General features: G+C 47.8%; 1 protein-coding gene across 3 annotated transcripts in view; it reads left to right on the top strand.

Annotated features, from left to right (window-relative positions):
• The window catches only part of Ano2 (anoctamin 2), a 335,303-nt gene that overhangs the window by 80,518 nt on the left and 227,646 nt on the right, over nt 1-27,139 (top strand). For all 3 annotated transcript variants that reach the window (XM_050164129.1, XM_050164130.1, XM_050164131.1), the window contains 5 exons: nt 6,202-6,353; nt 9,042-9,096; nt 11,716-11,767; nt 23,247-23,302; nt 24,551-24,592. In XM_050164129.1, the coding sequence (XP_050020086.1) occupies nt 6,202-6,353; nt 9,042-9,096; nt 11,716-11,767; nt 23,247-23,302; nt 24,551-24,592 (357 nt within the window). The remainder of the gene's footprint in view (nt 1-6,201; nt 6,354-9,041; nt 9,097-11,715; nt 11,768-23,246; nt 23,303-24,550; nt 24,593-27,139) is intronic.

Raw genomic sequence — 27,139 nt, 5'->3', positions numbered from 1 at the left:
AAAAGCTTGGATTTTATCCAGAAATTTAAAAGTCAGCAAACATTCATTCGTGTGTAGAGGACATGCTGACAACAGAAATAAAAACCATAAACGAATCCCGAATTGGACAACAGAAAAAGAACATTTATTTTTGTCAGCATACTACAATTCTCATGTAGCGTTTCTGCAGATGGGAAACTCAACCTGTTTGCACAGGTAGAGCAGCGAGGGGCTGCTCCGTCTCCTTCCAGCTCTAGGTTTACAGCTGCGCTTTGCGGCTCCTGGTGCCGCTTCCATTTTGGTGGGGGACAGCTTAACACTCACGTGCATGGACAAATGTGCTTATGGGCAGTGAGTGAGTGAGGACAGATGTTCAGCAGCCTAGAACTCCTCAGGGCTGCTTCCTCACGACTTGGGGGTGAAAACGGAGGGGCGACTTCTGGGCTTCTTAGCTTGGCTTCCTCCTCTTTTCTTTGGCTGCGCAGCCTTCCAGCCTTGTCTACTTCATGCCTGTGTCCTCGCCCCGTCTTGTTTGTCTCACGTCTCTGCCTGGCTCAGCTTTTGGGAATTGGAGCAGAGGGCACGAGGTCATCTTCAGACTCTGTCTGACTGCTGAGATGAGAAGGATGCTAGAGAGAGTGATAGCTGAACCTCAGTGTTCTGAAAACTGACGGGAAGAGAAACAAACTAACAGGCAGAGGGACAGATAAATTGGCTTTACCTCTAGTGACATGGTGTGTCAGGTGGGGCACACTGCCCAACTTTATGCCTGGCCTGGATTCTTGCTGGCTGACCTGTCCTTCCATTTTCAGGAGAGCTCCTGTCAGGCCACTACAGGGAGGGACCTAAGGGTCACCGGGTTATAGCATTTATATCTTATCTTGCTATACATTTGTCTTTTCTTTTTCTGTGTAAACACACATATACCTTGGTGTATGTGTATTAAGTTTGTGCTGCTTACGTCAGTTTTCTCATCTGTAAAGTGGGGACAATGACTCGTATGTTGTCCAAGTCCCTAGAACCTTGGCTCCCTGAGTCTCAGGAAAGCACGTGATTTTAATGCAGAGAGGAAACAAATCAGCCCTGGGACCACACTGCAGTGCCTGTCTGGGGGGTGGGGAGATGGAGAGAGACAAGGAGGAAGAAAAGAAGAGAAAAAAAATCTCCCTGAACCCCTTAGACTGTGACTGTGGGGCCAAAGCAAGCTTTTATGAGAACCACATTTGATCCCAGAAATAAAAAATAAGAGCAACATACTTTAACGATTATTTATGATTTCAAACACATGAAAGGCGCAACGTGTACCCAGGGAGGCGCATCGTGTGCCCAGGGAGGCATAATGGGGAACAGCTGGCTAACATGTGTCTCACCATTTCTGAGGATATTCATAATTCTCTGATGTCCAAGAATAACAGTAATAATGATGCCACCACTGATTATTAATAATAATAAAGAGCCTTGAGTATCTTTCTGGGAAGGTAAAATGAGAACCTAAGCTGTTGGGTTTGCTTGCTTGAACCTAGCTTGCTTCCTCCTCTGGGGCAGACCATGGAGCTTTGCCAAGGATCAAAGGCCATCTGGGAAGAGTCCTAAGATAGGGCATCCAGGGACCTGGGTTTCGGGCCCAGTGTTATATCTGACTGGCAAGTCCTTGTCCGTCTGGGCCTTGGCTTTTTCATCTATAAGGCAGAGGTTCTGTTCCTCCCTGGTAGGGTAGTCAGTGTCTTCATGGGCTCTGATGAGAAGCTGCCGGTGGCGTAGGTGCTGGATGCACTGTGAAGCCTTCTGTAAGGGGCAGGGTTAAGTCGGAGTTGTTCTCGTCCCTGCACATCCCCAGCACTTGACACCAGCTATCAAGCCTGGGATCTCTGGAAAAGCCTGGAAGTGCTTGTGTCATGAATGTGTGTTCCGTTCCTTAAGTGTTTTAAGTCATGGCTATGCTAGATTTGGGGAATACTGTCAGAACTATTTAGCCCAGCTCCTTCCCCCTTTTATGACTTGTTAAGTGGGTCTGGAGGAAGTCTCAGTGCAAGCCTCATTATCCACTACTACTGCGTAAACCCCTGTTTGGCCAGTGCCCCAAGAATTATGGCTTTTCCCATCCTGCTGGTGTAAATAGGTGCCATTCTCAGTCCTTCCAGATGGTTCTTTTCCTTACAGGGAGTCATTTTTCACACCTTTGCAGCTGAAGGCTCAAGGGTTACCTTCCAGTGGCCCCCTGTGGTTCTCTGAGCTGGGTATCCTCTCAGAGAGTAAATGGAGTCTTGTCTTGATCTTGCTAGGCTTATCCTCCTGCCCTGGTAACCCAGGGGATCTCAGGATCTCCTTGCTTCCCCTGAGAGTTCAAGGCAGGGACCTCGAGGGACCCCACACATCTACAAACATAAAACATCTAGTGTGTCAAGTCTGCACTGATAATAAAGACATTCTAGGCAAACAGAGAAGTAAAAAAACGTCAAGTTGTGTCTAAGAGGCGTTACATGGGCTTGCTAGAGCTTGGAGCTTAAGTGTTTTCTAAAGGCGCGAATATAAATGCTTGGTCCCTGGTGTGGAGGAGATGATGGGGATATTTAAGATGAGGACATGTGCCTGGTCTTATTGTAAACCTTTTCTCATTATTTATGACAAAATAAGCAAGAAAATCACTCTCCTCCTGAAGTCAGCTGAAGTGTATCCCATACCCCAGTGACACACTTCAGATTCCTCAGCTGAAGGTGCGGCCACCTTTCTTAAAGCCTCAAATCCTCAGCACACCCCCTGGCTGCCATCGTCATAGACTGCCTCATGAGTATCTTGAATATATCTTTCTCTCAGTAACTTGTGACTATCATGGCAGGGAAGAAAACAGACTTTAAGTCAGAATATCTGCATACCAGCTCTTGGTCTGTTCATCCATGTCAGCATAAAAAAAAACAATTTTAGTAGCTTAATGATAGTCAAAACTTAGTAGGCAAGGGTGAGTTTGTGGTCAATGACTTGAGCAGAGGTGGGATCAGGATCGTGTGGCTTCCCCTGATTGGCAGTTGGGGTCTCTCGGTGGCTTGAGGTTCAAGGGCCTTTGTTTCCATATCTGTTGTTTGCAGAGAAGTTAAAGGGAGCCTGGTTAGGTTCTTTTTCCTCTCTGGGTGCTCTCAGAGTGTTCTAGAACATGAAAGGATTAGGGTTGGAAGTTGCTGATCTTCTAGCAGGCGACTGGCTAGTGTCCTTTTTGTCATATTTTGCTGGTCAAGTGGCAACAAAACTCAGCCTGATTTGGGGAAGGAGTGGGAAGGGATATTGTATCTTGAAAGGGGAATTATCTGTGTAGAACCTGTGTCCATGGTTAATACTTTACAACTTTTCTTGAATTATGACATCTGTGCTTCAGTTACTGCATACACAAATCTGAAAGTCTAAAGGCTGTAATGGGCACTGAGGGGATGGCGCAGAGGTTAAGAGCACTATCTTTTCTTCCCAAGGATCAGGGTTCAATCCCCAGTACCACACTCACAACCTTCATTTGCAGGAACTCTGATGCGTTCTTGTGGCTTCAGTGGGCACCAAGTACCCACATGGTACATAGACATACATATAGGCAAACACCAATAAAAGAAAAAATAAATAAATAAAAATTAAAACTGTAATGTAGACACTAGTGGTCTCTGCAACATAAAACACACACACACACACACACATACACACACATCCCATGTGAACTCTAACTACCAACGACCCTCATTATCATGACAGTGCGTCTCTGTTTCACTCAGGACAGAGCTCATTGAATGTTTAATATTCCGAGGCTGTGAAGGTAACTCAGTGGGTAAAGTGCTTGTCAAGCAAGCACAAGAACTAGAGTTCAGTCCCCGGCATCCGTGGAGAAAGGGTGATGCGGTGACATGCACTCGTGATCTCAGTGCGGAGGAGGCAGAGCCAGCAGGATCCCTGAGCTCTCTGGCCAACCATCACGGCCTTAGCAGCAATCATCTTTTGGATCCTTAATATCTAGTTGGGCTGTTGTCAAGCACCTGCTGTCTTCCATACATAAATTCTTATTTATTTATTTATTTATTTATTTATTTATTTATTTATATACTGGTTTTTTGAGACAGGGTTTCTCTGTAGCTTTGGAGCCTGTCCTGGAACTAGCTCTTGTAGACCAGGCTGGTCTCAAACTCACAGAGATCCACCTGCCTCTGCCTCCCGAGTGCTGGGATTAAAGGCATGCACCACCACCGCCCATAAATTCTTTTTTAAAAAGTATGTTTTCTTCATTAAAAGTATGCTTTCATTGTAATTTTGTGGGAGCATCAGTCTCTATAAAAATTTGTCAATTAAATTGAAACTATGAAAGGAGGCAAAAATAACAAAATGAGGTCCTTTTAAACAAAATTTTTGCTTCAAATCTTTTCAGGTTATTTTTATGTTCTTATTATTTGACTTTAACTTTCTTTTTATTTATTCATTGTGTCTTTCACACCATGCTTCTTGATCCTATCCATTTCTCTGTCCCTTTGTGTCCACCCTCTGCCCTTGCAGCACCCCCACCCTCAAGTAAAATAAAATCTATGAGAAAAAAAAAGAAAAGGGGGAAAAAATCTCGTCATGGACACTGTATTGTGACACAGTGAGCCACACAATAAATCCTTTCGTCCATACATCTTTACTTGCAAGTATGCATTGCAAAGTCACTGGTCTGGTTGGAGGCCTTTGGTTTCTGCTATACTGTTGATGGGACTTCACTGGGACTCTTCTTGGAGAGCCTGTTGCTGCCCTGTGTTGTGGAAATTCTGCAACTTTCAGTCTGTAGAACTGACCCTTTCACATGCTCCAGCAGAACACACATGCGGTGGCTGTTGGAGTGGGCCAGCTTATAGCCCTGGTTACTGGGTCTGGGTAGTTGCAGCCAGCCGGCTCTCTCCAGTCCTCACCACCAGGGTGCGCTCTCCAGCATTGCCTGCCTTGGTTCACCCCTTGCAGCAATGAGCAAGGGGTGGGGCCAGTTCTCCTGCTATCCCGCCTTCAGGGCTGGTTCTCCCATAGTCGGACCATTGAGGCCAGCTCTACTGTGCTGCCCAGGTGAGGTGCAGGGGCCACTCTCCTGAGCGTTGCAGTTGGTGAGGGGCAAGGACAGTTCTCCTGTTCTTGTGTTATGACCTCAGGGCCAGCTCTCCCACCTTAGGGCTGTCTCACTCATGTCCGGTCTACAGGGTCAGCCTTACTGGGCTGCCCAGGTGAGGCACAGGGGCCTGCCTGTTCGGAGAGGACTGTGACCTGTTCTCCCGTTCTCGTGCCTTCGGGGACAGCTTGCCCGCGCCCCTGCAAGCAGGATCAGCTCTACTGTGTTGCCCAGCTGAAGTGCAGGATCCTGTTTCCTGAGTGGCCTTCAGCTGGTGAGGGCCAGGACTGGTTCTCTCTAGAGTTGCAGAGAGCGAGGGGCGGGGCCCACTCTTGAGAGCCCTATTCTCGGGGCCTTAGGTAGTCTTAGAAGCCAGACATCAACAGAGACTGCATTTGCATCAGAACCAGGAACCCAGACCTGGGCCCCAGCAGCAGCCCAGGCCCAGACATCATCTAGGCCCTAGAGGGCAACCAGTCACTCACCTCAGCCTGCTCCTCAGCTCCTTGCTGTCTCAGATACGCCTCTGTCCACAGGACATGACACATTCTGTCTCTCGCCCATACAAAACCGTACATTTGCCTGTCCGCCAGACGCGGCAAGGTGCTGGGTAGGCCTGGATTTTCCTCTCACTCCAGGACTGCCCCAAGCCTACACATGGGTGTCCTTGTCCCACTTAGTCTGTCATGGCACTGGGCAGAACCATGCCTCCTCTTCACAAAGAGATCATAATAGTGCCCAACCACCTGGTACTTCTCATGGATCCCGGTTGGTGCGGAGGTGTTGCGGGAACCCTCTCGAGGGTCTCTATACACAAATTCAATGTGCATTTATCTAATGGAGGTGTGGCAGTTGTCTTGCGGTGGGCCTGTGGTTTCTCTAGGATATTGTGACTTTCTTAGAGAAAGTTTAGAATCTGCGTGTTTCCTTGCACTGGTCACCACCGCAGCACATGTGACCCAGAGGGGCTTTTGAAAAGCAAAGACAACGGCAGCACCTTGCTTATTTCTCCAGCCCTCTCCCTTGCCCAGGGTATCCCCCTGCCCCCAGGGACCTACGCCCCTTGCTCTTCTCCACCTGTTGCAGGGGGCATCCGTTTTAGACCTGTGATTTGTTGTTTGTAGATGTACGAGATCAAAGCAGGAGGCAGCATCGCCAAGAAGTTCAGTGCTGTCCTGCAGACTCTCAGCTCACCCCTGCAGCCCAGGGTCCCCAACCACAGCAACAACAGGATGAAAAACCTCTCCTACCCGTTCTCCAGGGAGAAAATGTACCTGTGAGTATGAAAGTCACTCAGGCAGGCGCGTGAGAGGGATGGGGAAGGACCCACCGCCAGTGCCATTCCGTGCCTGAGCCTTGAGGCTTGGGAAATGATGGCCCTGGGACCTGCGGGCCAGATGAAGGAAGTAGCTGTCCTGGAAGAATAGTTCCCATGCCTATGACTGTCCTTCCCTTGTGAAGTTATTCCCAACAGTCCCAGACACGTATCCAGGGACATCTATCTGCTTCTTGGGCACTAGATAGAGTGGATGGAGAGCCAGGGAACAGCCTGGTGCACTGCAGAGCTCTGTGAGAAGGGACGTGCTCACCTCCTGTGGGAAAGCCCCTCTGCCAAACTTATCTGACTAGATTTTAACAATGTGTGATGAAACCAAGGGAAGACAAAGGAAGGTTCTGGATTTGTGTATCCCCATTGCCTACTCATGCCTTCCTTGATTCTGTGGAAATGCTATCCCCACCTAGGCAGTGTGAATAAAAATCTCTCTATGGTAATGGCCATTTGGGAAACTTCTAGAAGGGATGACCATGGTAAAAACATGGGAAATGAAAGACACACTAGGAGCTCGGGTGAAAACCTGAGGTGATGGGATTGAGTGAATAAGGCCGAGAAGGGACACAGAGGCCCAAGAAAACAGAAAGAGCCTTGCTTTCTGTGTTCATTAGAGAATGTCCCCACTACCTCGCCATGACTGATAAGAATTCTCTGAATAGGTCTATGCTGTTTCACAGCAAGTCCACAGCCCCTTTGTGACCTTATAACTGTCCTTCTGCTCCAAAGAGGAAACCAGATTTCCTCAGCCCAGGTCACTGCAGATGGACGTGACACCGTAAGGACCAGCATGAGCCTCTTTTCATGCATGTGTATAATATGGTTGGTCATATATACTGTGCTTTATCATATCTTATCTTCCTCCCACTCCTACTGAACCCTTTCTTCCTCCCAGCAAGTTTCCACGTCTTTCTTGCCTTTTGTGATCCACTGAGTTTTCACACCTATGGATCAAGGGCTATATAATAAGGGCGTGGAATCTTTTCAGCAGCTCCACCCCTGAAGAAAATGACACCCCTTCTTTCAGGAGCTACTTACTGCTAATGGCTCCTCGAGAAGGGTGAGGCTTCCAAAGCCCCTCCCCTGTCTATGATGGAATGTCGAGCGGCCCGAGCTTGTGTTTCACAAGTGCGGTAAATGACCATGTCATGTCCATGGGATTGATTATTCCTCCTACCCCTCCTCTAGTTCCTGCACTCTTTCCTCCTCTTCTGAGTGGTCTCTGAGCCTCGGAGTGGCTGACAAGATGTTCTGTGTAGGGGCAAGCAATCAAAAGACGCTTCTGCTCAATATTTATTTCTTTATTTAGACCAGTTATGAGTCTCCACATTAGCTTCCACTTACTGAAAGAAGCAGCTTTTCTGACCAAAACTGCAAATGCCTTTAGTCTTGTAAAAAACAAATGTTTGGAAGGTAGTTTGTCAACATGTCCACTCTGCAAAGACACAGTAGCAGGTTCCCCTAGGGCCTAAGACTTTCTTGCCATGTGTTCTTGTCTAGGTCACAATACCAGGCATAGAGTCCCTCTCAAATCCAATGAGAATGTGACAGTCATGCCCTTATTTTATATTTTGATTGACAGATCAGTGTATCACACAGGGTCCACAGCTGGTGAACCTGCTGCTGGTTCTGTCTCCAGATTCTCCCACGCGCTCTCCCCCTCGGCTTTCATTCATGTGGATGCTGCGCTCTGGTCAGCTCTCTCCCACACATCACCCTTTGATTCACTTCTGTCCTCCTTTAAGGCCAGTTACTAACCAGGTTTTTTTTTTCTTTCTGGAAAATTCTATTCTTCTCACGCAGAAGCTGGTCTCTGTCTTTGACCTTGCATAACCACAGGCTACACAGCCTCATGCTTTCCTTGACATCAGTCACTGTGGCACACGTGACTGGTAACTCCCAGGAGAATAAGGAGAGGGTTGTGTAGTCTGTGTCCTCAGCAAGGACATTGGTGTTGTGGGGTTTTGTATTATTGTTTGCTATTCTGAGACGGGTTCTTGCTGGGCAACACGGACTGCCCCGGAATCCTAGGTCCCCCTGCCTGTCTTCTAAGCATCTGGATTCACAGGTGCTTCTGCTGCTGTTGTTCAGTGTACGAAAACTCGCAGGCCTTTCATAATTGAGTGTGGGATCTACTGGGAATGACAGTGAGAATACAAAATGGAATTTTGAAAGACAAATGATTGTAATCTCTATACCCTTAAACTAAGCTCATTTTTAAAATTTTTTCTTTTCGCTGTCTTTGTCCAGGCATGGGTATATTTCCCACCCGCTTTCATTTTGAAAACTTATAGTGTAATATTTTATATCACAGGCTTTCTATTTACAAACTTTTCATAGTTATAATTTTCACCGCCTTCATGGCAATCTTTCATATCAATTTTGAAGTTGAATAACTTTGTACTGGTTATTTTTATAATATTTTCTTTTTGCTCATTTATTTTCATTATGAATAATTCCTACAACGAGTTTACAGAATCCCTGGGTCAAAACAATCATCTGTGTGTGTGTCTGAGTGTGTGAGGGCTTTCATGTCTTGCTGTGTTGTAGGAAGTTTGCCCTGGGCTGTGGGGACAGCGGTGTCAGGGTAGGGTAGTAACATAAGCTCACCATTTGCTTTCTTGGATTCTCTAGGTACAACATCCAGGAGAAGGACACCTTCTTTGATAATGCTACGCGGAGTCGCATTGTAAGTAAAGGGTGTGACGGGTTAGTAAGGGCTTTTGGGAAACGCTGGGTATGTGGTTAGCAGGGTATTTCCTTTCGCTCCCTGCTGTCTCTCATCATTATTTGCCTGGAGTTGCCTAGCAACTCTAAGGCCATACCAGTAGTACAAGAAAAGAGCAAAGAGTTCATCTGCTAAGGTTTGAGAGGGGTGTTGCTGCTTATGACCACTCCATGCAGACCTTTCTTAGAGTCGTGGAATCAGAGGAAACCAGTGAAGATGACCCCCTTGGCTTACAGCGAAAGAAACTGAGGCTCTGATAGGCAATATATTAGAAAAAACCATATATTGTTAGTATCTATATTTATATAGATGCTATATATATAGATTTCTATCTCTGTCTATCTATCTCTGTCTGTCTGTCTACCTATCTATCTACCAATGACTGGAATAGGACTAGAAGGAGCCCTGATTGCTGGGATAGTGTGCCTTTTATAAACTTCTTCTCCTTTAAACCCCATGGCAAGGACTCATGTGATTTTATTTCACAAGAAATGTTAATTAGCCAGTTTGTCCTATAATAAAACAGAGTTAATATTCCTGATTATAGCCCTCCCTCCCTCCCTCCCTCTGTCTCTCTTTCTTCCGCTCTCTCTCCCTCCGTCTCTCCCTCCCTCCCTCCGTCTCTCCCTCCCTCCCTCCCTCCCTCCCTTTCTTCCTTTTCTCCTCCCCTTTCCCTCCTCTCCTCTTTCTTTCCTTTCACACCAAAGATTTAGTTTGTGCTCCATGTTCGATTCTAGTAAACATCTGGGTCTGGCCTCTGTTCTGCGGCTCCACCTCCCGTCACATGGCCTCTCCATTCACCCATCAGTTAATTCTCTGCCATTCCTGAGAGCACACAGCCAGTGGGCAGAGGAAGGCGAGAGGGAAGTGCAGAATAATACTCCTTAGGAAAGACCTTACATTTCCAGTGCTGAGTAAGTAAGGAAGAAAGACTTAGAAGTCCTTCCTGCCACCTGCATGCTCTGGATGCTAAGAAGAGTCAGGGAGCAGACAAAATTACTGAGCATTTCCAAGACAAATGACCTTTACTCTTGCTTTCAAGATGCATAAGAAAATATCTCTGGTCCCTTCATGCCATGTTTTAGGAAGGATTAAAAAATGGGCATAGGATTTCTTTTCCCTTCCTATGGAAAGGGGTGTGAATTTCCTATTTTCTTCGATGCTATTATGAGTCAATTAATTCTCGACATGGCTTGGCTCCCATACTGTGGGGGGAGTTACAGGGTGTGGAGATGAACTGATCACGGCAAAGTGCTCGTAAAATAGTACAATGCCTCATAAATGCTGTTCCCAATTATTATTGCTATTGAATTACTGTATTAGAAGCAGGATTAAGCACTCTCGAGCCCCATGCTGCTGGAAGCTATTTATTTACCACTCCCTCTAGGTCTGTGGCCAGAATGCAGGAGTGTGAATAACGACGGGGAAACATGTCTCTCACTCATCCTTCTTCTAGAAGCTTCCTTTTCTATGCTCTGCCTTTTTCTCAGTCTACCCCAAAGTATGAGAAGGGCAAAAAAGAGCCTTGTGTTTCTTCCTGACCACCCCGGCCTTCTGACTGATGTCTCATGTGCATGCCATGTGCATGCCCCTGTGACTGTTTTCCGTCCCCCCCCCCCCCCCCCCCCCCCCCCCCNCCCCCCCCCCCCCCCCCCCCGCTTCTTGGTTGGCCAAGTTATCTGCTCCCTTCTTTCAGATAGGATACCCTTGCTTGGCCTGGCTGAGGTTTGGGACCCATCAGGAAGCCATTAGATGGCCTCCACTGAGTCACCTCTGAGAGTGACTTCTCAGCAAGGAGCACAGTCTGTGTGAGAGAGAGCCTCCACAGAAAGCCCGATGGTGTAAGAGTTCTCTAGAGCTTTTAGGCTTGTGAGACTTGAACCTCAACAGAGCAGGTGACCCACAGACTGCCCAGCCCACTTCTTCTGGAGAAGGAAGCAGCTTTGACCAGGCAGGGTGAGAACTCAGGAACAGCTTGGGCAAATGAGAAGGCTAGGCTAGGTCATGCTCTTCCGCACCAAGCACTGCCAAGTTCATGGTCTTCCAGAGGTTTCTCAGGCCTCTGTCAGGGTGCCCCTAGCAGAGGGACAGAACCGGTGTCTGACTGTATGCCCTGCTTTCCAGCATGCTCTCGGGCTCTCCTAGTTAGCATGTGCCTGCCTCTGACTGGTGGAGGAAGCAGGTCTTGTAAGGGTTCCCTGAGGTCCCCACACAAAAGAAGAGAAGTTTGTCTGGGAGGCAAACACAGACACTTCCCTCCTGGCCCTCAGGGGGGCTGTGTGTTGTAGGCTGCCTCTGTTTTCCTTCCCTTCTGTCACTGCAGACAATTTATAGCCTTTTATTGATTCATTTCTTTTCCAGGGTGGGGAGGAATGAGGGGTGTATGTGAGGGGTTAAATTCTTTGCTTCCTCAAAATACTCAAGCCTGAATGGGTTTGACAAGTAGGCCATGAGCTCCGCACATGCTTCTCGTCCCCTCCCTCCAAATGAGGCCTGCGTGTCTGTCCCAGCCAGCCTGTCTCACAGGGTGGTGACGCACATGGTTCAGGCGTTCACAGCCCCACTGTCCTTTCCTTTTAGGTACATGAGATCCTGAAGCGCACAGCCTGTTCTCGAGCCAACAACACGATGGGTAAGGAGCCCTCCAGTGCGGTGGTCCGTGAGGCGGCGAGGGGCTGGGGGCGGCCCTGTCAACGCCTTCCTTGGTGGGCAACAGGGAGCACAGCAGACCCATGCCTCACAAGCAGGGCTGCTTCAGCTTAGACTGAGCAGCCAGTCAGGGCTGTAAAGGGTAGGCGCCTACTCCATGGCATGTCTTGGGTACTCCCCAGCTGTGGAAACCTCTCCCAGACCTCTAGCTCATGATGGGAGGTGGAAGGTTCCCTCCTCTTTCTAGTACTGCGTGCGTCTCTCACTTTATCCAGATCATTCTACTGCGGTTCTCTTGTCCTAGGTCCTAACCTGCTCTTGGTTGCTGTGATAAACACCTGACCAACTCGGGCAGGGAGAGGGAAACTGGGACGGGGGTCAAGGCAGGACCCAGGGGCAGGAATTGAAGCAGAGTCTGGGAAAGAACACTGCTCACTGTCTCGCTCTTGGCTTATTCAGCTGCTTCTCTCACACAGCCGAGGCTTACCTACCCAGGGGTGACTCTGCTCACAGTGGGCTCAGCCCTCTTACATCAATGAGAGAATGCTCCCGCAGATATGCCCACAGGCTAATCTGATGGAGGCCGTGCCTCAGTTGCGTCCCCTCTTCCGGGGTGACTCTATCTTGTGTCAAGTTGATAAAGCTAACCAGCACACAGCAGTTTTAAGTACCTACAGCCAGTTTTCATGTACTGTTTTTAGGAAGAAAAGTAGCAGTTTTAGGTGGGTCTAGCCCATTCAATCTCTACATGAAGAGACTACTTCCTCCCCAAGAGAGGGTAAATGACTAACCTAAGACTATACAGCAAGGGGCTGTGTGGTCCAAATGCGCTTCTCTTAAGCCCAGCATCCTCTCCATGTATCACTGGGGGAATCCATTCACCTTGCGGTATGTTTTTCAAGCATGAGTATTTCTGCACCCTTGGATCAGGAGCCTCAGCATCTCAGACAATATACACACCAAGGCAGGCAGTCTGATGCTAATGGATTGTTCGGAGATGTATATGGTGGCAGAGGTGAAAAATCTCCCCAATTTTATCATTATTTGTTCCCAGATCAAACCACAGGTCCCTTGATTCTCCCATAATGCTCTCTCTTTGGGGTGCCTACTCACCTCAGGATCCTTCTTACTCATCCTCCCCACTCATGGCTTTGATCCGCAGACAGTGAGCCTGAGAGATGTGTAGAAACCACTGCTTATGCCCTCTGCCCGTATGCACTTATCTTTCTGCCCTGCACAGTCTACTCAGTTGACTTTATCTAATGAATTAATTTTACAAATGCTAAGCCTTTGAGTCCCATAGCGATCCCTGGCGAGTTCCTGACTGTGTTCACAGACGGTGACTTAACCTTTCTGCAACCCAGCTTCTTTTGTGTGGGATGGAGATCATGAGCGGATCTTTCAGCGTTTTCGTAAAGATTAAACAGGCAACTAGGAGTTTGCTTTATAAACTGGGAAGTCCTTCAACGCTGGGGCTGTGGGCAGCGATAATCCCCAGGATTATTGGAAGGTCACAGGAAGCTGCCTGCTTCAACTGATTCTGTTTTCTTTTGCCTTTTAGGGCTTAGTGTGTGTGTGTGTGTGTGTGTGTGTGTGTGTGTACGCACGTGTGGTCTCAAAGTCAACATTGTTAGGATTTTGTTGTTGCCCAGTAATGTTCAAAATTTTACTTTCCTCTAAGACACTCAAAGGAGCATCTACTTTGAGTTTCTGCCATGTGTCAAATGATGCCACAGAAGCCCAGGAATGCCAAGATGAACTTGACCTATTGTCTTCCATTAAGGGGCTTCTAGTGTAACCACTCAGCCAGACGTGTAAATAGGTAATCATGAGATAACGCAGCAGGTGCTGTAATTGTCACATGCACAATGAAGCAGGAGCACCAAGCAGGAAGCAATTACCTTACAGACCAGCTTCTCAGCGCCAACAGACATTATCCAGCATCCGTTTCGGGGCTCCTGGAGACAGTGGCAAGCCAGGAATTATCACCAATTACAAATCACAGTTTGCAATTACAAGTTGCAATTACAGGGAACACTGCGGGCTTGTCCAGGGCCACATGTTGAGTTAGAGTTGTTTTAAGTGGATCTAGAACTTGGCTGCTGTAGCACGAATTCTAATTAGTCTTAAAAATAAAAACCCAGAGTCAGTTATAGGGGGTGAAAACTGAGTAATCAGAGAAGCAGGGTGGGCCAGACTCTAGAGAGTTCTTACCTCTACCAATACTCAGATCAAAGGGGCGATCCTGTCTTCCTTCTGCTTCCTCAGGCTGCCCCTCAGACTGACTGATGCAGACTGTTGCCTCAGCTTATAGTGAGCACCTGTCTCCTCCCGCCTTATAGTCCTCTCTCCACCCAGCCATATCACTCCTGTCTCCACCTCCCTAGTGCTGGGATTAAAGGCTTGTAATCCCAAGTACTGGGATCACCTTTATGAGAACTCTGTTTCTCTTTTAGACTGGATCAGTTTCGTGGAACTCAGGGTGGCCTTGAACTGACAGAGATCTGTCTGCTTCTGTCCCCCAGAGTCCTGGGATTAAAGGTTTGTGCCCCCACTGCCTGGCCTCTAGTGGCTTAGCTCTGCATGCTGATCTTCTGGCAAGCTTTATCACCACAGGCAGCCCTGGCTCTGAGCCTGTTCTTACTCCCTCTGAAGCGCTATGAGCCCGTGGTGGAGCCAGGGTGAGTCTGAGAGCCAGTTCATCACACAGTAGCTGCTCACATCTTCTCTTTATAAAGAAGGATGGCTCAACTGTGCTTCTCAGCAGAGGGGGACTTGCAAGGCTGTCCTCAAGTGGCTTGGCTTCTGCCTGGCAAAAACTCAAGCCTTTGGAGCTCTTTGATCAACATATTAATCTCCCTTGGTAGATCCGAAACAGCGAAGAACACGATAGGGTCAGAAACAGCCAAGAATACACTGTGGAGCTTTGAGATAACGTGACCTTTGAACCAGGAGATGTATTTAGATTTTCTGGCCTCTCTCTCTCCAGTTTCTGAAGAGGTGAAGGAAAAGCAAAAATGGGTAGAAGTGACTGACATTTCTCCAGAGAATTGCTGTCCCATAAATGGAAGAGAAAAAGAGAGAGCAGAACTGTATTTGTCATTGTAGGCATGCCCCTCCCCGACCTGGACCTTGGCCTTGGGTCTGGCCTTCTGTACAGTCATTACACTTGTGGCCTCTTTCTTACTGTACTTAACTGTAAAGTCAGAAACCGGAAGTGGCCGTGAAGACAACAGCGATTCAGCAGCCCTCCCACCCGGTACCATCACGCGTGTTCTTTGCAGACAATACATTTTAATGGATGCCGGGTTTCGGAAAGCACCAGCCTCTTTTATAAGCTGCATGTAGCAATTTATTTATATTTCTGCCTTGTTCCACAACATTTCTGAAGTGGCTTACAAGGGAAACAATAAAACAAGCCTAATATAAATAATAAATTAAAAAATAAGAACCAGGAGAAAACACAAATTAAAATTGAATGTCAAAACTAGGAGAAGGAAACAACCAGAATATGAATATCCACGGCATAAGGCTCTCGAGTTTCTACGGTGGTATTCTAAGGGAAAGGGGCCTAGGCTCAGTCTCGTGGCAGTCCCTGTTGGTAGTCACATCCTTCTGGGTAGAAGTCTTTCCAAACCAATCACTAAGTCCTTACTGTCTTACTGTTTGTCCTCCCAGCTAAGTACTAAGCGTGGTGGGCCTGCGGGATTTCCATGATCGGATGAAGGGGATGTGCAGAGACTCTAGCAGGCGTTCTCTAGATGAGAGCGTGTGCAAGGTCTTCTGGAAGGCCACTGATGAAGGAAGAGTGCATCTGTGTGTGTGTGTGTGTGTGTGTGTGTGTATAGGAGAGAGTTTGTGAGTATGTATGAGTGTGTGTGACTCTGTATGTGTGAGTGTGAATGTGTGAGTGTGTGTGTGTGTAGGACAAAGAGTGTGAGTATATATGAGTGTGTGAGTGTATATGAATGTGAGCGTATGAGAATATGTATGAGTGTGTGAGAGTATGTATTGTGAGTGTGAATAAGTGTGTGAGTGTGTGTGTGTGTGTTTCCTCGTGGATTAGCAAAGGATCATTGGGCTCATTTCTTGAATTCTTGACCTGTGATCTGCCCCCCAGTTCTGCCCCCACACTTTCCTGTTGCCGTTTCCCCATGCCTTTGGGAGGTAGGCAAGCAAGCTCCTTACAATTCTGGTAAAGAGAAATTGAAGGAGGGGCCGCTGCCAGGATCCTGCTGTGGAGAGAGCCCGCATCATCAAGGGGAGTGGGGTTTATGAGCTCTGCATTAGCTGTTTATAGATAGTTTTCCTTGCTTCTGGGTGGCTGTGCTGGGAGCTAAGCAGGTAGGAGATCCCTGAACCAATAAGGCATTTATTATAGCCCAAATTTATGTGAATTAGCTGGACGTTTTTCAAAGCACTTTCATGTCTTTAGCTCTTTCAGTCCATTAGACCCCCTGAGAAGCAGTGTTCCCAACCAGTGTTACCTAGTTCCATAATATAGTCACTGACTATAGTACACTGTGGAGGATTCAGGGCCAGGGTTAGAGGCAGCTTTCTTGGCTCTTCTCTTGCGATCTATAAGTCAGTCAATTGACAGTGCAATCAGGAAAGGTTTCCCAGAGGACTTGGAAGATGACCCTTGCATTCATTCGCAAACTATTTGAGCACCTACTGTCAGACTCCAGAGCTGGAAAATAGAGTAGTAAATTAAACAGAAACAAATTCTTCTCTGCGGGGAGTTGACATTCTAGTGAAGGGAGAGGGAAGATAAGTCAACAAACAAAACGGACTCACCACGCAGGGGCCTGCATTTAAATGGAAAAGTAAATAAAGAAAGGTACTGGACAGGGGGTGTTTTAAATGAGACAACAGAGAGGGACTTCCGGAGGAGGGGGTGACGAGTAAGCATGGGGCCGCCTGGCAGCAGGAGAGACACATCCAGGACCATCCATGGCAGGCATTCAGCCACCATTCACAGAAGTCCAGGGAGGAAATCACAGAGTACCAGGAATGACACAGCAATCTGGAACCCACCCGGGCAGAGTTATCAACCTCTCTAGACCTATATGGAGACAGAAGCCCTTGGGTCACCGAGGAGTCTCCTTGTGCAGGTGATGAGACAGACGGCCAGGCGTCTAAACCCTGCCCTTCATCCCTCTGAGGGATGAGACGCAGAGGAAACCACAGACTATGTCGGTCTGCTCCTGTCAGATGGGGGCAGGGCTGAGGTGTATCGAGAAGGGGAACTGGATGGTAGGTACGTACCTGGCATGGATGGAATAGGGGTGCCTCCCAGTTCTGGGATGAACCAAGTTGAGAAATTTGGACCAAGTCACATTCCCTTCCTGGCGTGTTTCTGCCCCATCAGACAATGGGAATTCTGTAGTGTTGCTGAAACTCCCATCTATCACTGATGTGTACTAGAATCTGTAATTCCAAGGGGCCATGTGGCCTTTACATATAAGTCAAGGAATCAGAGGAGAAACTCACCATTCTACAAGTGTGCAAAGGAGTCGGGGTTGCAGTCAGGACCTGGGGTCCAGGACACCTACGGACCTCAGAGAGGGTGGGAGTGGACAGTTATGGGGAAAGGGAAATGCCAGTTGGGGGGATTCCAATCAGTCTGAGAGGGTAACTAGAAGTCTGTCCTCCTAAATTAGCTTTTTGCAACACGACCTCAGGATATGTTGGCCCAGAAGCTGCACTTCCTTGGCATCGGAGCCACCTGTCCTCTAGGTTACAACCCCAGTTGCTAAATCTCGTGGCTGGTGCATTGAAATCTATAGGGCCAAAGTGTTAGGATGTGCAATGTCAACAACCTACCACAGTGATTGCTGGGAACCCCAAAGTCAGCTGAAGAAAAAGAGAAGGAAGCCGGGCAGTGGTGGCGCACGCCTTTAATCCCAGCACTCGGGAGGCAGAGGCAGGCGGATCTCTGTGAGTTCGAGACCAGCCTGGTCTACAAGAGCTATTTCCAGGACAGGCTCCAAAACCACAGAGAAACCCTGTCTGGAAAAAACCAAAAAAAAGAAGGAAAACGGTGTAGCAGGGTGAGCTCTTCTGGCTTCTTGACCTAATGACATTCAGGAGTGTGAAGAGCAATGCAGAACGTCCTGCCTCTTGGTCCTCAGAAGCACCCAAGGGTAACCAAGCCTATCTATAAGGAGCCCACTTTTGTTATTTTCCAGTCTTTATCATGTGAACATACAGAAATGACTACAATGTTCTAGCTACTGCAACTAGTTCCTTCTCCTTCCCTTTGATTCTGCCCTCTTTGGAGAGGGTTGGAATTAGTATTAAAAAAGGCAAGACAGGAGTATCTAACCTTGAGAAAGTGAGGGCGTGGTGTCCACAGAGGCCAGAAGGGGCCTTGAATCTCAAGTCAGAGTTACAGGCAGTTGTAAGTCACCTGGGTGGGTTCTCTGCAACAGCAGTGCAAGCTCTTAGCCACTGAGCCATCTCTCCAGCCCCTGCTCATTCACTTCCTAGGTTTCTCCCATTAGCCCCCTGGGGAGGGAGCATCTCAGCTTCTCCTCAGCCTCCCACCCTGCAGCACGAGATGATGGGCTAATGCGCGCACTCTGCAGAGATGAAGGCTAATTACAAGCTCTGTGCTGCCTAGCGGGAGAAGCATGAGAGCAATCACACACTTGGTCGAGCCCCGCCATGCCTCCTTAATCACTGTCACATTTCCCACGGTCAGCTGCCAGGGCCCTGGGTGCACACTCCATCACGCAGCGACTTGAAAGTGTGCTTCTCTGTGGAGAGAAACCCTAGCCTGCTTGACCATAGCGCAGGACAAGCACCTTTCCTGCTCCTTCATATGGAAGTTATTATTGCCTTTCCATGGCTTAGAAATCACAGATTGATGGAGGTATGTTTTCATGGATGTTTGGTGTCAGAGCATTGAAACGAACGCATGCTTTGGGCATCTCCTCTCCTGCTCAGGAGACGATGTCTTCATTATTTTGACCGGAGCCAGGCCATAGTGTGTGTTGTAAACATCTGGTTTATCGTTCATCCAGCTGAACTGGTTTCGATTTTGCTAGAAGAAAAGGCTTGGGATTAAAGACATTTAAGTAATTAAGCACACGTCAAGACAATTTGGTGATGGGTAAATATAGTCTCTGTTAAATGTGCCGTCTGGGGGCTCTGGTTTAGATTTGTGTCCGGCTGGAGTATAGGGATGAAAGCAGAATGCTGGGCCGAGCGGGCCCTGTTGGGGAGGGAATCAAAACCAAATGGGTTTTCAGGAGGACAGCACCACTCCTCTAAGTACCTGTCCCAAAGGATGAAAGTTTCCTTTGAGTTTGGCCCGCGGGGAGCAGAGCTGTGCTCCTGCCACCCAGCAGCACTTGTAGGTTTAACGAGCCTCTCTCTGGGAGGTGGACCATAAAGTCCCGCACTTTGTTCTTGCTGTGCTTCTGCCGAGCCAAAGGCAAGGCTCAGGCTCGGGTTTTAGATGTGCGCGTTCAGTTACCCGTGGCAGGGGCCTGAGTCTATTCTGGCCCTGGTCTTTAGTGCCCATGCTTCGGGATGCAAAGGGGCAGGGATGCTGGGCCAGTCTCCCAGGCTGTTGAAAGTGTGGTCCACGTTGGGTGATGAGGAGCCAGCGCCTCTTCCTTTGGGAGTTAGAGTTCTAAGCAACAGGTGTGCAGATGCTGGAGGGGTGAAGGAGAGGAGAGAGAGGGCTGGTGACTTTGGGGATCAACTTCTGTGGGACCCCAAACTCTACTCCTAGCTTGAATTGAGGCTTTGCTTTTCTTTAGGGACTAGAGAGATAGGAAGGAAAATTCCCTTGGTGCTTTTGGCTTTTCCATGGCCTTCATTTGGGGAGTCAGAAGACAAAAGCTTAGAGTTTTGCCTGCTCTCTCTCTCTCTCTCTCTCTCTCTCTCTCTCTCTCTCTCTCTCTCTGCCCCCACTGTGCTAATACAGCGAGAGAAGAGCATACATGTGATCTGAAGAAGAAAGCCTTGCCACTGTGGCCACATGAATGGTGCACGATGGAACCAATTAGCCCATTTTTGTTGAAAAGGAAGGAAAAAAATCGAAAATTTTCAAAGCAGGGATTCTTTCTCTTTTCGAAAAACATTTGATTATTTTCTTTTCCTTTCAAACTGATTTCCATGCTTGTTTGGGGGTAGAGTTTTGGTTTCTGAAGTCTGGGGGTGAAAGAGGAGGCCAGCGAGGCCCCATTTTGGTAGGGTAGCTGTGTGGTTACTTTTCGGCTCCCCTCACACCCCCTCCTCTCTTCTTCTATGAGTCCTCCCTCCTTCCTTCCCCCCAACAGCTCCGATTGGGATCCCCATGTGCTACCACCGAGGTGTCCCGTGGGAGGTGCCTAGCTACGGGTGACAGAGAAACATTCAATTACATCATCTGGGAGCCTTGTATCTGAGTCAGGTTAACTCAGATTTCATAACCCAGAGGTCTTTGCTCTGAGGCGAAAGACCATTTGCCTGGACTTCCTGTCTTAGGAGGCAGACTAATCAACTGGAGTCTAGGGTTTCCTCATCAGGATGGCTTGCCAAACAAGGGAGTGAGGAGGACGTATGTGTTGGTGGGCGGTAGGGTGCTTGATAACTAGAAGAGATACCAAGGAAGTGCAGCCAACGGCTGATGGCTTTCCAACGGTCACCCTCTTCTGAGCGCCAGGACAGGGAATTAAGTGCAGTCGATCCCCTCTGACCCATGCATGTTAGAGGCTGCGGAAGACCCAGAACAATAGGAAGCCTGTGTCCTGGAAGGGAAATGAGCTGCCTGCTGTAGGTGAAGCTGTGTGCAGAACTTTATAAGAGACAGAAACGGGTCTACAGCTTAGGCCTCGGAGGACTGAGATCTTTTGAGGACGGGCCAGCTGTGAGCAGGTTGTCAGTCAGTCAGTGTCTGTCAGTCAGACACCCGGCTGCGGTGCTAAGGGATGCAGGAGAGTCAAGGAAAGTGAAACACCTGCTCCTCGCCCCCCCCCCCCGAAGTGGTGAGACTGTCTTTGGGGGCATATACAGCTGCCATGGCAACTGTGGGGTGTGAATGAGGTCATTCTTGGGGTGTAGTCATGCTGGGGGCCCTACCTCCCTGTGATGTTCCAGCCTCTATCCATGTAGACAGCATGTTTGTAGCTTTCTCCTCGCTCCTGCTGCCCCAGCCCGGTGCTCCTCCCTTTGATTACTGTGGGGTGGCTTCATATTGCAGTGGTTACGGCTCTTGAACTGATTACTGATGCTCTGGCTGAAACTCTAGTCTACGGAGTGAAAGAAATCTGTAGCTTGTCCACCCCTAGCACCCCTCCCCCATCTGCCCTCCTCCTCTTAGCACCTCTTGACCCTCAAAGTTGTTTCTCATGTTTAACGTTAATCCCAAAGAGGACACTTGCAATTGGAACGGGACCGCTAGCTCTTGAAGGCACAGCTGCGCACTCAGCTTTCAAATCCCCGGAGGTTGCTGTGTCTACCAAGCATCTGCGGGGCCCGGAGGCATGGTATATGTGGCATGCAAGTACTGTGGTGAATCATGGCGAAGTTCAGGAATTCAGGACCCATGGAGAAGAGAGGGCTGTCTGAAAGCCTCTTTGGTGTCTGAATGCATGGGTGTGGCTGGACACAGGAGGTGATGCCTAGGTCTGTGTGTCCCAGACTCACTGTGGGTGCAGAGCCAGTGACAGCCCAGACCACTCAGCATCTGGGCATCATGCGGTTTTCCTCTGCACTCCTTTATTTTGTCTTACTGCTGTCCACAGCCTCTCTGCAAACAATGGTTCAGCCATGGAAGTGGATGTAAGGCCAAGGGAAATTGCTGGTTACAGGAAACATCCTCCCCTTTCTTTCTCTCTGAGACTGAATGCGGACCAGGATGTATGCATGATCTTAGTACTCTGATCTGGCAAGTTACAATTTCTCCTACCCAGAAGCTGGTGACCCAGGTCAGCCCATCCTAGCCAGAACACACAGACTACTTTATAGCCTCAATAAAACCAAGAATGAAACAAGCAAATAACTGTGATCTTACGTGAGCAGAAACTCTCTGCTGTCAGTGTATTGGAGTTAGAGAGACAGCAGCAACTATCTGCTCAGAATTCGCTCAGTAGACTTTGCTATGGGCAAGAGGCATGAAGTACTGTTGGGGTAAACAATGAGTCCTTTGTGTAGCTTCCTTCCTTCTTTCCTTCCTTCCTTCTTTCCTTCCTTCCTTCTTTCCTTTCAGCACATCTTTGCCCCTTTAAAGTTGTTGGAGTTTGCTGTGAGACTGTGTCTCCTAGGAATGTCAGAACAGGCACCCATACAGTCTCACCAACATGACTGATCATGAGCAGGGCAAGGACAACAGCAATAGACATGCCGAAGTGAATTGGGGAAAGCCACAAGCCCTCAGCCCTGCACGAAGAACCACAGGCAACTAAGGAATGAGGGTGTGAGATGTAGTCTTCCCCAGGGAAGAGCACACCAACTGATTATCCAGAACCAGATGGTCAGCTCTGAAAACAAACATTTGGGTTACATTATACAGGCCAAGCAGGTTGTATTTATGAATGTAGATATATGCAACATGCATGTAACAACAATTGATGAAGAAGCCATTAATTTGGAAGAGTAAGGAGAAGAAAATGGAAAGAGTTGAAGGGAACAAAGGGGAAAATATATAATTATTATTATAATCTCAAAAATAAAAGAAGTAATAAGTTATTGGGGGCACTCAAGAGATTTTATTTAGATGGCTTCTACTGACCAGATTTTTATTGTATTAGAGTTAACACTGAGAAATATATAGAGTACAAGAAGACATAAGCGTATATTCCATCAGCCAAGGGGACGATGTCATGACATCCCACAAAGCCACCTTCTGCACCCACGAGAGAGTAAGAGTACGGGCAAATAATGCCAGTGGCATTACAAGATGCTCACGACCTTGCCACTCATGAACATTGCACAGTATGGGGGCCATGGAAGAGTCAGGGGTCTCCCAGTGTTCCCTAAACCTTATTGCGAGGACCGCTGTGCAGAGGATCTCTGATCTCAGGGCTATTACAGTCTGGGCAGGCAGGCCAATCACCATAACAGCGCACTCCTATGAAGCGACTGGGAGGTAAGATGGGAAACACTGACATCGACTTCGTCATGGTCAAAGTCATCCATCAGAGCACATCTGTGCTGATCTGGAACACAGAGGGTCCCAAGCCAGCTGCGTGTGTATGGAGAAGCTGGGCTAGAGAAATCAGTATGGGAGGACAGGAGGAATGTACGGCCCAGACAGTATGTTTAATATGAAAATGTCACTGGCGTTTGGGAAATGGACAACGTTTCCCAAATCTTAACTAAAGCTTGAGAAAGAGCCCTGCAGAAAGGAGAGACAGAGGAGGGTGCAAAGACGAACAGCTGGGAAGCTCATGAGGGTTTAATAGTCACTGAAAGATGGGGTGAGAAGGCCCTCCTGTACAGTTATTCTCATCTTCTCTACTCTGTAGGTATTAACTCTCTGATCGCAAACAATATCTACGAGGCTGCCTACCCACTGCATGATGTAAGTACTCTCTTCCTCTCTCTTCCCCACGCCTTGCTTGCTCTTCTCTCTCTCTCTCCCTATCTCTCTCTTTCCTTCCTCCTTCCCTTCCTCCCCCTTTCCCTTCCTTCCTTCCTCCCCCTCTCCCTTCCTTCCTTCCCCCCCCCTCCCTCCCTCCCTCCCTCCCTCCCTCCCTCCCTCCCTCCCTTCCTTCCTTCCCTCCTTTCCCTTTTTGATACAGGGTCTCAATATGTGACCAAAACTTCCTTCAAACTCACGGGTCTCTTAACTCAGCATCTGAGAGCTAGGACTATAGGTGTGCACTATGGTTGCCTGTAAATACCATTTTAATCTCCCAAAAGTTGGAGCCACAGGTCTTGGGGTAGGTGAATATATGGCAAAATGAGGCGGAGTGAACCACGAGACCTTTGCTAACCTTGACCCTTCTCATCGCTGAAGGTAATGCCTGGTTCAGTTTTCACCAAAGATCTCAAACTGTTCTTGCAGTCATTTTCACAGATGGCAAAGGGCACTGGTTTTCGTCTGAGCTTTCCTTGACACCTTCTCTTTGTTTTTGGCAAAAGCGTGAAAATGCAGATGTTGTATATGCTTGATTAAAATATGTGGCTGGGTTGTTAACAAAGGCAGGTGGATGGCCATGGAAGAAACCTCAGAGCCTTGGGTAATGCATGACCAGGAAGCGCTCCTCAGCTGGGAATAACGTTCTTCTCAATATGCGTTGCAATAATTTTTCAAGACAACGTGTGAAAAACTTAAGCAGCCCTTAAACTAAATACCTCTTGGCTTCACCGTCATCCAACATCCATCACGCAATGCGGCCACACGAGTGCTGAGCAGCAGGGATTTCTCAGACGGGAGCCTTCCAAGTTCTGACATCTTTGCTGTGGCGCATACAAAGCTAAGTCCTACCAGTTGTGGACACAGGCTGACATGGCACGGGGTGACATGTACTCGCCCACTTATGGGCCCAGACCTTGCCATTGCATGGGCTAAGAGTGGCAACTTAGGCTCTAAAGCACAGGAGGAAGGCATTTTCTGTGAAAAGCCGTGCTAATTAACACTACGTGGTGGTGACTAAGAAACCTAATATTGGCTCCTGACCAGGAAAGGTTTCTGACTTTCCTTAAACAGAAACAAAAGAAAGATATGACATTAAAAATTGAAAAAAGAAAAAAGAAAAACCCCTTCCCATTTGGCATTTGTTTTTGATGATTTTGATGGTTTATCTGGTACCCTTTCCCCCCACAGGGTGAATACGACAGTCCTGGGGACGACATGAATGACAGAAAGGTAAGCCTCTCTGGTGCTGCTCTGAGGACCTTGGGTGTGCAAGACTGCGGCTGGGTGTGGAGCCAGCTGCAAGTGTCATCAGTGCGTCGTTTGCATATCTAACTTTAACAGTTTTCCCCTCAAAAGATCTTCATCCCACCCTGCAAAGACAAGAGCCCCAGTGGAGCGACGCTAACTGTCAGACTTCCTTAGTGTCCAGATGTGAACCCAAGGCTACACTGCCCCCATGAAGAGGCGCTTAGAATCCCTCTGCCTCTGGGGTCCCTGACAAAAATGCATGATTATCCGTGGGTGTCCATTATGGATTCTGTTGGGTCATCTTTACGTCACTTTCCTGTCATATAGACCGCTGAGTAGGGTAAAGCCACTCCCAAATTACAAAGGAGACCGCCGAGGGAGAAGGAAGTCCAGCAGGCTGCACGTGACAGGAAGCTAGAACCAGAGGTTACAGCTGGGAGAAGGAGGATGTGTCCTTTAGACGGACCACTTCGGCGGTAGCAGCAGCTCCTGACTGTATAATATGTTGCCAAACTCTCTGTGAAGATGTTTCTTTTGTTGGCTGGTATCCTGGGATCATGGGGTCATCCACGCATATGAAATAAAGGATGGCTCCAGCCTCTTTGGTAAGGGGAGGTCTACCAGTTGCTCATGGCATCCTGTTGCCCAGCCTCCAGCAGCTCTAGTGGACAAAGTTGGGTGGAAGGGGAAGGGAGCGATGAGGAATTGAAGCTCAAGAGATTCCCTCCCCCCAACCCTGTTGTCTGGAAAACCACTCTTGCTCTGAGTTGCCTTTCGAGCAGCCTTCTTTTTATCCTGCCTATTAGTCCCTGTTATGAAGTGTTAAGTATTAAAAACATAAAAGGTCTTTTCCAGAAATACTGCCGTGATTGCTTACACATGTCCCCGCTCTGCCTGCCTGGGGAATCTGCTGTAGTATTGTGATGTCTCAACCTCATCTGTTTCCTATCTGATGCTAATAGCCTCGGTGTTTAATTTCCTGAAAAGTCCCGCGTCACATTTAAAGGAGAGGGAGGAAGCACCCCCTCATCTCACCTCTATCAACCGACCATTTTCTGTCCTCCTACACTCTGGTTACACGTCTCTCCCCTTTAAATCGTCATTACATCCATTGCCTGCCCAGAAGACTGCCTGCTGACTGGTGAGGACCTCAGCCTATCTAGGAGTATCACAGAGCCTGGGGAGACACAGTTAACTCAGGGAAATCCAGACTGCCCTCTGCTATAGGCACTAGAAGAGAGAAGTAAACTGTAGTCTGTCCAAATAAATGTGTATTTGCTTCTGAAATAATATTGTGTAGTATTATTAATATATTAGCCCTGCTGGCAGTAGGCTGTGAGAGTCGTTAAGAGACCCTCCAGGTAGAGTTGTATCTTGCTAGGTGATTCCCAGTGTTGGTGGTATATGATGCTGCACTCGGTGAACAGGTGTCTCTAAAGACAAGAGGTCCCCTTGGCATGGCTTTCACTTTAGTTTACTGTCTAGCCCCATCATCTTTACCTTTCTCTTCCTGGGTCATGGGTAGAGAAGAGAATTTTGCCATGCCGAGGGATAAACAAAGCCCTGGTGGAGAATAAAACCCTTGTTTCCCGTCCTCCTAGCAGGAAACCGATACCCAGCTAAGGTAGGAGATTAGTTGCAATGTCTGTAGATTATTGTGGACTCAGGACTAAAATTGTGGCCAGCAGATCACCAGCAGACATATGGGCACAGGTTCTATCAAGGGCGTCTTCCTCCGCAGGCGTAATGGACACGCAGGGAGCCTAAACTGTATCCTAGGGCAAAGCTGAAACTTGACCCTTAACCCACTTTTGCTTTAGAAGTTTTATACATTAACCAGGGTATATAGGTAAATGAAATAGGTATATGAATCAGCATTTATTCCTAATAAATCATAAGCTTGTTTTTAATCAGTTCTCTGTTTTACATTGCACAATTTAGAACCTCAGAAGCTTGTGCATAGAGCGCCTCACTAACGCATTTGAAAACATATCTAATGAGATTACATTTGTCATTTTCAGTAATAATGTGAGAGAAAAATTGCTTTCCCGTACCTCAAAACTCGGTGTTTGAAATTTAGAAAACTAGTTGTTACCAGAAGTCAACTGTCAGGAACTAAGATACTTCTCAGGCAAAGATGGCAGGAGACCAAGGCGCATGGAGCTTGGCTCATAGGGAAAAAAATTCCCTATTTATTAAAGACAAAAAGCACATTTGTTTGCTAACAGGATGGATGCTTCTACTTATTTTTACAGAAAAAGTTAAGTGTTGGGTGAATATTGATACATAGACCATTCGTACCATGTTTCAGAGTGTATTGACACACTGACTCTATAGTTGCCGGTCCTGAGAATGCCATTATGTGGAAATATGTGTGCAAAACAGGAGACGTATGTTTAAGATTGTCTCCAAAATTGTTGGAAATTCTGTCCTAATCCCAAACCAAAATTCCAGTTTCATGATTTTTTTTTAAATGAAAGCCAGCAACTCAAACAGCAAATTTTAAAACCAAACTTTCTAACAAGACAC

This window comes from Alexandromys fortis, unplaced genomic scaffold (assembly GCF_014885135.2).
Source record: "Alexandromys fortis isolate MF-2015 unplaced genomic scaffold, M_Fortis_MF-2015_v1.1 scaffold_150, whole genome shotgun sequence".
NCBI classification, from domain to species: domain Eukaryota; kingdom Metazoa; phylum Chordata; class Mammalia; order Rodentia; family Cricetidae; genus Alexandromys; species Alexandromys fortis.
Note: the sequence above shows the minus strand (reverse complement) of the source record. Positions and strands in the feature narration are given on the sequence as shown.